This window comes from Aquarana catesbeiana, linkage group LG11 (genome assembly GCF_042186555.1).
Source record: "Aquarana catesbeiana isolate 2022-GZ linkage group LG11, ASM4218655v1, whole genome shotgun sequence".
Lineage (NCBI taxonomy): Eukaryota > Metazoa > Chordata > Amphibia > Anura > Ranidae > Aquarana > Aquarana catesbeiana.
Genome location: NC_133334.1, coordinates 1,662,532 through 1,675,820, shown reverse-complemented (window position 1 = coordinate 1,675,820; position 13,289 = coordinate 1,662,532). Strand labels below are relative to the sequence as shown.

At 48.0% G+C, this 13,289-nt stretch overlaps 1 protein-coding gene across 1 annotated transcript in view; it reads left to right on the top strand.

Annotated features, from left to right (window-relative positions):
• LOC141111800 (hemicentin-1-like) overlaps positions 1 to 7,439 on the top strand; it is a 247,029-nt gene extending 239,590 nt beyond the window's left edge. The window contains exon 12 of the mRNA XM_073603935.1: positions 5,700 to 7,439. Coding sequence (XP_073460036.1) covers positions 5,700 to 5,992 — 293 coding nt within the window. The 3' untranslated portion in view covers positions 5,993 to 7,439. The remainder of the gene's footprint in view (positions 1 to 5,699) is intronic.
• The last annotated feature ends 5,850 nt before the right edge of the window (positions 7,440 to 13,289 follow it).

Here is a 13,289-nt window from a genome sequence, read left to right as displayed (position 1 = left end):
CCCTCTCCAGAGCCGTAGCCCCCTTTTTTTGAACCCCCCATTGCTGTGATCAGTGGCATCACTATGGGGGTGCTGGTGGTGTGGCCCACACCCGGGTGACACCAAGCCCAGACTGGCACCAGCGCCACGGCTCCCTCCTATTCCTTCCCTTCCGAGATTTCTTTAGCTTCACGTGATGTGTGAGGAGTGACCGAGGCAGAGACACAGACAGGGTGCCCGAGTTCTGACCATCCCACATGCTGCAATCGCATTCCTCTCCCCGCCGGCTACAAGGACTGCACACTGGACTATAGCTGCCTCCTCCTCGGCTCTGACATGACAAGTACACGGACCGGGAGGAAGAGCCGAGGAGGAGGAGGGACAGCGTGCTAAACCATCTGTCCAGGGGCTGGTGTTTCATCAGATTTGGCGACCCGTCAGAATTTGTAACGGAAGTGACGTTCCGTCGCCGCCATCTTGCTACACCCCGCAGTCCTCCACAGTAAGGATACACCGAGAAGGGGGCAAGCTGACATCTTGTTACACCCACTGGAGTTTTGCATTACACACTTATTTTTAGCAGTAAACTGAGCTTATATGGTGATATACAGGATTTAGAAATCCGTCGGACTACTTCCATGTTCAATTATAAGAGCAGAGGTGTTCTGTCAAATTAGCAAACCTGTGAGATCAGCGGGCTTGCTGCTGCTTTTAAAATTCAACATCTAAACAGTCCGTTGGAGTTCTAAATCCTGTTGATCACTATATAAGCTCCCAAAGATAAGTGTGCAATGCAAAACTCAGGTGGGTGTAACAAGATGTCCGCTTGCCGCCTTCTCACTGTATCCATACTGTGGAGGAGTGCGGGGTGTAGCAAGATGGCGGCGAGGGAACGTCACTTCCGTTACACATTTTGACGGGCCGTCTAATCTGACACCGGGGCTGAGGTCTGTAATAACAGGAATTTTGTGGAACATTGTGATTGGGAAGGGGGGGCTGGGACTGGGTAGGTAACATTTATGCTGCCAGGAGTACATTTTAGGGAGGGGGGTGGGGGTTAGAGGATATGTGGTAGAAGGGTGCTTTGTTTTGGGTTAGAGAGGACTTGTGCTAGAAGGAGGGGGCAGATTTGAAGTTTGACCCCCCCCTCAAATCAAAGATCCCATTCCAGCTCTGTCCATCCCCTGATCCCATCCTGGCTCTCTCCATCCCCCTGATCCCATCCCAGCTCCATTCATCCCCCCATTCCATCCTGGCTCCATTCATCCCCCCATTCCATCCCTGCTCAATCCACCTCCCATCCCACCCTGGCTCCATCCACCGCCCTGATCCCATCCTGGCTCAATGAACCGCCCCAATCCCATCCTCGCTCCATCCACCACCCCGATCACATCCTGGCTCCATCCACCACCCCGATCACATCCTGGCTCCATCCACCACCCCGATCCCATCTCGGCTCCATCCACCGCCCCGATCACGATCCCATCTCAGCTCCATCCACCGCCCCGATCCCATCTCGGCTCCATCCACCACCCCAATCCCATCCTCGCTTTATCCACCACCCCAATCACATCCTGGCTCCATCCACCACCCCAATCCCATCTCGGCTCCATCCACCGCCCCGATCACGATCCCATCTCGGCTCCATCCACCGCCCCGATCCCATCTATGCTCCATCCACCATGCCAATCCCATCCTGGCACCATCCACCACCCCGATTACATCCTGGCTCCATCCACCACCCCGATCCCATCTCGGCTCAATCCACCGCCCCAATCACGATCCCATCTCGGCTTCATCCACCACCCCAATCCCATCCTGGCTCCATCCACCACCCCGATCCCATCCTGTCTCCATGCATCCCCGATCCCATCCTGGCTCCATCCACCACCCCAATCCCATCTCGGCTCCATCCACCACCCCGATCCCATCCCGGCTCCATCCACCACCCCAATCCCATCTTGGCTCCATCCATCCCTGCTCCAGCCATCCAGCAATCCCATCCGGGCTCCATCCACCACCCCCACCCCAATCCCATTCCAGCTCCATCCATTCCCCTCAATCCCATCCCAACTCCATCTACCACCCCAATCCCATTCCGGCTCCATCCATTCCCCTGATCCCATTCTGGCTCCATCCATTCCCCCGATCCCATTCCAGCTCCATCCATTCCCCTCAATCCCATCCCAACTCCATCTACCAGCCCAATCCCATTCCAGCTCCATCCATTCCCCTGATCCCATTCCGGATCCATCCATCCTCTGATCCCATCCTGGCTCCATCCATCCCCCCATCCCATTCCGGCTCCATCCATTCCCCCAAACCCATTCTGGCTCCATTCACCACCCCAATCCCATTCCGGCTCCATCCAGCCCCCCAATCCCATCCCGGCTCCATCCATTGTGGCAGGTTAAGGGGGAAAGCCGTGCCGAAGCACTAGCCTGCTCAGTGCCGGGGGGGGGGGTTGGGGTGACACCATGTTTTACTGCACCAGGTGACACCAGCCCTAGTGACGCCACTGGCTGCGACTCCTCCCCCTCCAGAGCTGTGATTGTACGTCTTCCCTGCTTCCATAAGTCTTCACCTGAGGTTTAAACCGAAGAGAGCGTATCTGAGAGACATTAACAGCTGAGCTCTCATTAGATAACACAGAATGCTCTGGGAATACTTTTTGGGTTTACTTTTTGTTTTACCAATAAACATTTTATCTGACAAACTTTTTTACCCAACTTTATCCAAAAAGAAGATTATTATTGCAGTTTTCACATTCCAGGACTCGGGTCAGTAAGACTTTTCCTCCCATTGTCTGTCCCGGTAATGCTGGATTCTGCTCTGTCCGATATGAAATGCTGACCTTCTGAGGACCACATGGTGACTGTACACACAATGGAGGGATGTGTCCATGTAAAGGTTTAATATTCCCTAATTTGCACATTTCTGGATTTGTGAAATGCAACGTGCGTCTCAGAGACCCATTAATCCCCCTGGCTCCTCCCACTCTGGTCACATGACACTCGTCCACAAAGGTAGGCAGTCATGTGATCAGACTTCAGCGATGTGTACATTATATTCTGTGGGACAGTTTGTCTTTTATAGGGTTATATTTCCAAACCAGAATTTTCCTTTAAAGATCCCGGACAAGTGGTTAATAAACCTTCACAAAGTCGACAATGTCCCCGCCCTGTGTCTGAAAATATGGGGATTGTTCCTTAAAGTGAGCCCTGTGACACTCACCCGGGACAGGGGCTTGGAGGGGACTGAAGGGTGGCCTCTTGCCTACTATGGGCCCTGGTATTTAAGGGAACACTGCTCTTTGAGAGGTGTATGCTGGGGGACTCTTGCAGTGGTCTTGTTTCTGAAGTCAATGTCTCCCCAGAACACACAGACTTTGGGAATCTAGGCCCGGGTCCATGTTTAGGGCCTAAATGCCCCATTACCAACAATGACTGCTCCACACTGTGAGACTCATAGCAGATGTTGATATCATCATCAAGCCACCTGGTGCTGGGGGTCTCCTGCTATTGTCTGCTTATTAACCACTTCAGCCCCAGAAGAATTTACCCCCTTCCTGACCAGAGCACTTTTTGCGATTCAGCACTGCATCGCTTTAACTAACAATTGCGCGGTCGTGCAACGTGCCTCCCAAACAGAATTGACGTCCTTTTTTTCCCACAAATAGAGCTTTCTTTTGGTGGTATTTGATCACCTCTGCGATTTTTATTTTTTGCGCTATAAACAAAATAAGAGCAACAATTTTGAAAAAAACGCATTATTTTTTACATTTTGCTATAATAAATATCCCCCCAAGAATATATAAAAAAGCATTTTTTTTCCTCAGTTTAGGCCAATACGTATTCTTCTACATATTTTTGGTAAAAAAAATTGCAATAAGTGTTTATTGATTGGTTTGCGCAAAAGTTATAGCATTTACAAAATAGGGGATAGTTTTATGGCATTTTTATTAATAATTTTTTTTTTTTACTATTAATGGCGGCGATCAGCGATTTTTATCTTGACTGCGACGTTATGGTGGACATGTCGGACATTTTTGACACATTTTTGGGACCATTGTCATTTATACAGCGATCAGTGCTATAAAAATGCATTGATTCCTGTATAAATGACACTGGCAGTGAAAGGGTTAACCACTAGGGGGCGGGGAGGGGTTTAATCAGTACTAGGGAATGATTTCTAACTGTAGGGGGGATGGGCTAGCTGTGACACGTCACTGATCTCTGTTCCCGATGACAGGGAGCAGAAATCAGTGACACTTGTCACTAGGCAGATTGGGGAGATGGGTTTACATCAGCATCTCCCCGTTCGTCCTCTCCGCGAGGCGATCGCGGGTATCCCCATGGCGATCGAGTCCGCGGGACCTGCGACCCGACTCACGGAGCTCCCGGCCGGCGGCGCGCACGCAATGGCACAGCGGGAAATTCAAATGGATGTACCTGTAAGCCAATTTGCCCAGCCGTGCCATTCTGTCGACGTACATCGGCGTGCGCCGGTCGGGAAGCGGTTAAGATGTTATTGTGATAAGTATGTCTCTCCCATTGTTAATTGGGACATCTATTGTTTCTGTCAGTCTGAACATCTCTTGGAGGTGAGATTAATTTTGTGAACACTTTAATTTTTGTGAGATGTGTTTTATACTAATAATGTATATTGTGCAGTACTTTTTATTCGGAGTTGTAGGTGTCAAATGGTCTGGTCACCTAGGCTGGTTTAAGTGACTAATTATTAGCTCATGTTAATGAAACAACTGTCAGCTATTAGTTGCTCGTGGGGAAGTAGTATACTGTTTGTGTTGGTTGTTCCTTAGTTATGTTAATTTTATTCCTGTATACAGTCCCTTTGTATATGATAATGTGATCAGCGTCGCCTAATATATGTTGTACTATACATTCTGTGTGAGTTTTCAATAAACCGTTCCAGTTCTCATACAAGCTATTGCCGGCTAGTCTTGTATGCTCAGCTATAATATCTGGTTCCTATGTCCAGACTGGTGAAAGCGGTATACTGCCGGAAGCACCAAAGCGGGGTGCTGGATGGTTCCGTCACAAGCTCCTTCTTGCCTTCCCTCCTCTCCCCTCCCTTGCCACCCCACTCAACTGCCAGCAGCAGGAGAACCCACATAAGCTCCAAGTCCTTCACGTCGTAATATACACTCTCCCCGTGTGACAGCTCTGGTACTTGGTGATTGGCCAGGCACAGCCACATGGCGTGAGTCACATGCTCCTCCATACCAGGAAGTACAGGTACATTCTGCAGACCCTGGTGGGGAGTGAAAGTGATTGCAAACATATTTTTTTTTATAAATAACATACATGCAATACTTACCGGCCCTGTGATGGTTTGCACAGAGAAGCCCAGATCCTCCTCTTCAGGAGTCCCCCCTGCTCCCTCCTCACTAGCTGTGATTGCCAGCAGCAGGAGCTGAAGACCAATGAGGAGGGGGAGACTGGAGAGAGCATTTGCTTTTGTGCACATCGCTGGATGGAGATGGAGCTTAGATAATTATAAAGGGGGGGCTGGAGGGGGCTCCACTGCAGAGAATATATTAAGGTGTAAAAAAAAAACTTCTGCCTTTACAACCACTTGAAGTAAAGGTGAGTATGTGTGGTGGGGGAGGAGGGGTTGAAGAGAAGATGAGTATGGTATCTGACATCAGACAGGTCATGGCTGGCTCGCCAATAATAACAATGTTCTTCCCTCCACAGGACCGGAGAAGAAGTTCCAAATACGGGAGATTAAATGTGTGACGGAGCGCCCCCGGGTGGGTGAGGAGGTGACTCTTGTAGCGCACATTGAAGAATGTCAGGCAGACAATGCGGAGTTCACCTGGTCTACAGGAATGTTTCCTATTGATGGAGAAATAGAGAACAGTCAGGACGGCACCAACTGTACATCCACCGTCACCTTCACACCGGAGGACTCAGACTGTACAATCAAATTGGAGGTGTTTTATAATTATCAGACTGCAGAGGAATCCTTCACACTGCCACTGGTGTGAGGAGGAGATCTGAGGAGGAACTCATATCTTCTTATTAATGGTGGTCATCTGACCATATGAGGAGGAGATCCGAGGAGGGACTCATATCTTTCTATTAATGGTGGTCATCTGACCAAATGAGGAGGAGAACGGAGGAGGGACTCATATCTTCCTATTATCTGATTGGGTAAGCATTGTCTGAGTGGGGACTGTCATCTCCCTTTGGACCCAACATTTGCCTTATTTTCACTCCAGCAGCAGAGCTATGTTGTGTTGTCCATACATTGGATATTTTCTACTCTTGTGTTCCCTGCTGGAAGCTGGAATCTGGTTGCTGTGGGGTAACACAGACATTTTCCTCCTCTGAGGTTTTCTCAGCCCTAAGTTCTGCATTCTGCTATTGGAGGTCCCCAGGACAAGGTCTCCGATAGGTGGGTCAGAGGGGGGTGTATTTTCTGAACCATAGAACCTTTACCAGGAACCCTCCATGGAGCTGTGGAGTTTAATACTCAGAGCTTCCAAGGTTCCCCCACTGGGGTCAGCTGATGTTCTGGAAGGTGACCAAAGTGAAGAACCAACTTCATAGGTAAAAGAATGGAGGTCAGACAGGCAGCATAATCTATAAGACAGGCTGACCTTCTATCCCCAACCAGCTGTAATAAGAACCAGATTAAAATCAGGATTACAGAGAACACAGATTATACCTCCCTCTAAACCTAACACTGACCCCTAACACTGACCTCTAACACTAACCCTGTATCCCTGACACTGACCCCTAACACTGACCTCTAACACTGACCCACTAACTATCCCTCCTGTGCTGAGATCCTCTGTTCTAAAAAATGTGTAAAACATGTTCGGGTGGGAAAATGATCCAGGAAGATTTAAAAGACACAAAATTAATCATCAATAAATGTATTTATTAAATCCAAGCAGTGTAAATAATTGAATGTGACCTGATATCAGCCTCTCATAGTCCCTGTACAGCAGAGCTTAGACTGGGGGGTATGAAACAGCACAAGGAGCCAATCAGTGGTAACAATGAATAGAAAACTGATTTAATGAATTTTGAGGTAATCTGGACCAGGGATGGAGGGCGAAGTAAAAATAGAGAAAAAGATATCACCGTTCCAGGTAGGTCAGACAGGAAAGATCCTCTCCTCTAGATTTGAAGCCACAGGTGCTGGCAATGCATATAGGGATGAGAATATGAGCTATGATTAAGCACTGTTTGATAATGTGAAACGCGTCAGCTCTTCTGTCCGTTCTGCTGTGATATGGTTTTGTGATTACATCCTTCACAAATAAAGGCAAATTTTCTTATTCTCATGGAGTGTCAAGTAACGTGCCATGTCATCTGCCATGGTTCATGCTCGCCAATGTGTTCTGTGTGCTCCTCTAATATATAAAGTATTTTCTGTAAATATGTTTTCTGGGCTTTTATTATAATAAAGTGATTTGTATCTGACTCACATTTTATTCTCTTCCTCATTTTTGGTATTGTATGAAATATTGAGATCTGTAGATTAGCCACTAGGGGAGCTCTCAGCGGCTCAGTAATCTTACTCTGATCCCTGCTTACCAATGCTGTGATATCAGCCACATGTGGAGTGCGTTGTTTTCAGTGGATCTGCCAATTCATAGACTTGTGTGGAGAAGACATAAATCAAACCATTGTGTGATGGGAGGAGGGGCTCTTATTAAAGAAATATAATCTGTACTCGGCGATCAATAATACACATTGATAAGATTATTTATATCAAAGTGATCTTTTAGTATATACACCGATCAGCCAAAACATTTTGACCACCCATCTAATACTGAGTCAGTCTCCCTTTCCTGAACTGTTGAGGCATGGACCCCACTACACCTCTGAAGGTACACTGTGGTATCTGGCACCAAGCCATCACTAGCAGATCCTTTAAGTCCTGTAGTCGAGGGATGGGGCCTCCCTGGATCGAACTTGTTTTTCCAGCACATCCCGCAGATGATCGATCAAATGGAGATCTGAAGAATTTGAAGGCCAAGTCAACACCTCCTACTTTTTTTTTCCCCTAAAACCATTTCTGAATTTATCAGACTAGGCCACCTTCCATTGCTCCGTGTTCCAGTTATGATGCTCACATGCTCATTGTAGGTACCTGATCTGTCTACCGTTACACAGCCCCATACACAACAACCTGCGATGCTCTGTGTGTTCTGACACCTTTCTATCAGAACCAGCATTTCCTTCACCAGCAAGGCGACCTCCGATAGCTACTTTATTGAATCAGATTAAATGGGAAAGCCCCCCCCTCCATCAACGAGCCTTCCCCCTCCCACCCCCATCAATGAGCCTCCCCTCCCCACCTCCATTAATGAGACTTCCATCCCCACCTCCATCAATGAGCCTTCCCTCCCCACCTCCATCAATGAGCCTCCCCTCCCCACCTCCATCAATGAGCCTCCCCTCCCCCACCTCCATCAATGAGCCTTCCCTCCCCACCTCCATCAATGAGCCTCCCCTCCCCACCTCCATCAATGAGCCTTCCCTCCCCACCTCCATCAATGAGCCTTCCCTCCCCACCTCCATCAATGTGCCTTCCCTCCCCCCTCCATCAATGAGCCTTCCCTCCCCCCACCTTCATCACTCAGCCCTCCCACCTCTATCAATGAGCCTTCCCTCCCCACCTCCATCAATGTGCCTTCCCTCCCCCCTCCATCAATGAGCCTTCCCTCCCCCCACCTTCATCACTCAGCCCTCCCACCTCTATCAATGAGCCTCCTCTCCCCACCTCCATCAATGAGCCTTCCCTCCCCACCTCCATCAATGTGCCTTCCCTCCCCCCTCCATCAATGAGCCTTCCCTCCCCCCACCTTCATCACTCAGCCCTCCCACCTCTATCAATGAGCCTCCTCTCCCCACCTCCATCAATGAGCCTTCCCTCCCCACCTCCATCAATGAGCCTCCCCCCACCTCCATCAACGAGCCTCCCCCCCACCTCCATCAACGAGCCTCCCCCCCACCTCCATCAATGAGACTTCCCTCCCCACCTCCATCAATGAGACTTCCCTCCCCCACCTCCATCAATGAGACTTCCCTCCCCCACCTCCATCAATGAGCCTTCCCTCTCCACCTCCATCAATGAGACTTCCCTCCCCCACCTCCATCAATGAGACTCCCCTCCCCCACCTTCATCAATGAGACTTCCCCCCCCACATCCATCAATGATCCTTCCCTCCCCGCCTCCATCAATGAGCCTTCCCTCCCCGCCTCCATCAATGAGCCTTCCCTCCCCACCTCCATCAATGATCCTTCCCTCCCCGCCTCCATCAATGAGCCTTCCCTCCCCGCCTCCATCAATGAGCCTTCCCTCCCCACCTCTATCAATGAGCCTTCCCTCCCCACCTCCATCAATGAGCCTTCCCTCCCCACCTCCATCAATGAGCCTTCCCTCCCCACCTCCATCAATGAGCCTTCCCTCCCCACCTCCATCAATGAGCCTTCCCTCCCCACCTCCATCAATGATCCTCACATTCCAGGGTCCTAACTACCCGTGTCATATGTCTGACAAATCGTGCCGGCATGTTGCTTTGGGTTTGATCCTGATTCCATGCATTGTGTCCCGAGTTTGTCTTGCTCAAGTGTTTGATTAATATATACCTATATACCTGTGTAGAATGCCTGTACCCAGCATGCTCATATATATTGTGTTCATGTATGGGATAGAGTGTTACCCACTTTATTGGCTGTCTAGATTTATGGTCCACAGTTTCTTTTTGACTCTAATGTTAGGGATGATGTCACGTCCTCCTGAATTTATTTTTCTTTTCTCTTTTTTCCATTTTTCTTTTGCTTCTCAGTATTTTTGGTTCCGTCACAGCTGCGCACACCACTGGTAGGAGATTGACCAGCCTTGACCTGATTATATATGTCTGAGTCAATCTCTGCAACCTTGAGATTCTGTTCTGGGTGCCTATACTTATCTGTTCGTTTTTCGTTGTTATGTCTTTGGATTCTCTTGGTTGTTATGGTGCTGTGTAATGCTCAGTTTGCCAGCTCACTTGGTGGTGGAGGACATATGGTGTTGGGCCGTCTTACCGGGCAGCGCCATGTCATGACATCACGTCTGGTTCCACTGGTTGTTATGGAGCCATCTAAGACACAAACTACCAGTGTATTCCACAGCGGAGGGCGTGTGACGTCACGCCATCGTACTGCATGGCGCCATGTGATCACGTCACATTTCCTCTGGTTGCTATAGCGCCCCTTGTATACAAATTATAGTCCATTTCATATCCGAAGATTTAGCATGTGATCTGGCACTCATTCTGGCTCCATTTGATGACGTCAGAGGGAGATGCCATTCAGAGTGTGCTAATCTACATACAAGGAACACCCCATTTGATGACGTCAGAGTGAGGCGCCATTCAGAGTGTGCTAATCTACATACAAGGAACACCCCATTTGATGACGTCAGAGTGAGGCGCCATTCAGAGTGTGCTAATCTACATACAAGGAACACCCCATTTGATGACGTCAGAGTGAGGCGCCATTCAGAGTGTGCTAATCTACATACAAGGAACACCCCATTTGATGATGTCAGAGTGAGGCGCCATTCAGAGTGTGCTAATCTACATACAAGGAACACCCCATTTGATGACGTCAGAGTGAGGTGCCATTCAGAGTGTGCTAATCTACATACAAGGAACACCCCATTTGATGACGTCAGAGTGAGGCGCCATTCAGAGTGTGCTAATCTACATACAAGGAACACCCCATTTGATGATGTCAGAGTGAGGCGCCATTCAGAGTGTGCTAATCTACATACAAGGAACACCCCATTTGATGACGTCAGAGTGAGGCGCCATTCAGAGTGTGCTAATCTACATACAAGGAACACCCCATTTGATGACATCAGAGGGAGACGCCGTTCAGAGTTTGCTAATCTACATACAAGGAACACCCCATTTGATGACGTCAGAGGGAGACGCCGTTCAGTTTGCTAATCTACATACAAGGAACACCCCATTTGATGACGTCAGAGGGAGACGTCGTTCAGAGTGTGCTAATCTACATATGAGGTGTACCTGGAGTGTCTGGTCTGGGTAGTGCAGACGTTATGGGGTCAGGTAATTATGACCCAGGTGTCTGCAATTATTTATTACCTTTCACCCCATATATACAGAGCTTAGTTCCTCCAGTTAGCCCCGTCCCACCTGGCAGACACACGACTCCATCCCAGCCATAAGGGAAGCTCATTGGGAGGTTTAGGTGACTTGGCTTGCCATTTTCATTTATTCAACTTGTAGGGCACAATATATCTCGCTAACAATCTTCCTCTGTGGCTACTTTGTAGATCAGTAAGTCCCGTCCAGCTATCAGACTGACTTGTATGACCATTTCTAACCTATGATGATCTGAACGGTTGGATTCAAGACTCAGACTCCACCCCCCACCTATCAATCGGAGGCGTGTTTAGGGGAAGAAGTGTTATATTTCTCCTCTAAATTCACGATCAATATCGGTATGTGTTTGTGGTTGTTGGATTTCTAGTGTCTGTTTATTTATGAACATTACTTTGTGTACAAATAGTTCTGGATACTCTGTCCAAACTGATTGGTTGATCGATTTATTTATAGATATACCATGAACTGTGTAGAGGGACTACTTGGTCCTATGTGGATCATTGGCTGTCCTCATCTCCCTGGTCTGATGGCTGTGTGGGGCTCTGACGGACATAGCGCTCTCTTCATTTTTGAGTTATGATTTCTTCCTGTATGGGTGGAGCATTAACATTCGGGGTCCGTACGGCTCAGCTGTGTTTTTATTGCTATCGCTTTGTATGTCTGTATATATTTTTATGCATATTGTGCGTCCATTTATACCTCTGATGATTTGTATTCTGCTATCATAGATATAAGCTACAGATTTGGAACCCGCAAGCCCTTTCTCCCTGAAGAAGATCTGCATTTTGTTTCTTCGAAACGCGTTGGATGTTCCGTCTGTCTGACAAGTTCTGGGCTTTCTCCGCAGCCGTTTCCATTTCTGTTGCCAATATATGTGTGTTTGTTGCTTTTATTCCCATTTCTACGTTGTGATTGGCATCAAAATAAATTTATATACTTTTTCTACAAATCTGTTTGTGGCCCGTTTTAAGTCCCAACCTGAGGAACCTCTTATACTCTTTGTATCAGGGATGTGATCCACAATCAGTTCAGACCAGTAGTTGCTGGAAAGAGCTTCTTATTATGTATATTATATTATTATGTCTTTTAACCACTTTAAGACCACGCCTATTTTTCAGACTCGGTGTTTACAGGTTAAAATATTTTTTTTTGCTAGAAAATTACTTAGAACCCCCAAACATTATATATATATATATACTTTTTTTTCTAACTCCCTAGAGCATAAAATGGCGTTGCAATAATTTATGTCACACCATATTTGTGCAGCGGTCTTACAAGCGCACTTTTTTTGGGAAAAAATAAGACAGTAAAGTTAGTCCAATTTTTTCTTAAATTGTGAAAGATGAGGTTACGTCGAGTAAATTGATACCCAACATGTCACGCTTCAAAATTGCGCCTGCTTGTGGAATGGCGACAAACTTTTATCCTTAACCACTTCAGCCCTGGAAGAATTTACCCCCTTCCTGACCAGGCCATTTTTGCGATACAGCACTATGTCAATTTAACTGACAAATTTGCGGTCATGCGATGTTGTATCCAAACAAAATTTATGTCCTCTTTTTCCCCACAAATAGATCTTTCTTTTGGTGGTATTTGATCATCTCTGCGGTTATTATTTTCTGCGCTATAAACAAAAGTAGAGCGACAATTTTGAAAAAAATGCAATATCTTAGGGCGCATGCGTGGCATGGGATGGAGCGGCTGCTTCTAATGAGAGCTTCGGTCTTCACAGGGCTCTCAGCCAAGAAAAAGGGGACATAAACTGCTGCCATTAGCCCAGGAAAGAAACACCCCTGCACATAAATAAGTACCTGCACATGCCGAATTCAAGGAAGAGAAGATGTGGGGGCCGCCAGAAGTTTCTCACACTATCTTCATAGATCACAGGAGCGTGGCAGCACTGATCGCAGGAGCGTGGCAGCACTGATCGCAGGAGCGTGGCAGCATGGATCACAGGAGCGTGGCAGCACGGATCACAGGAGCGTGGCAGCACTGATCGCAGGAGCGTGGCAGCACTGATCGCAGGAGCGTGGCAGCACTGATCGCAGGAGCGTGGCAGCACTGATCGCAGGAGCGTGGCAGCACGGATCACAGGAGCGTGGCAGCAGAGATCACAGGAGCGTGGCAGCATGGATCACAGGAGCGTGGC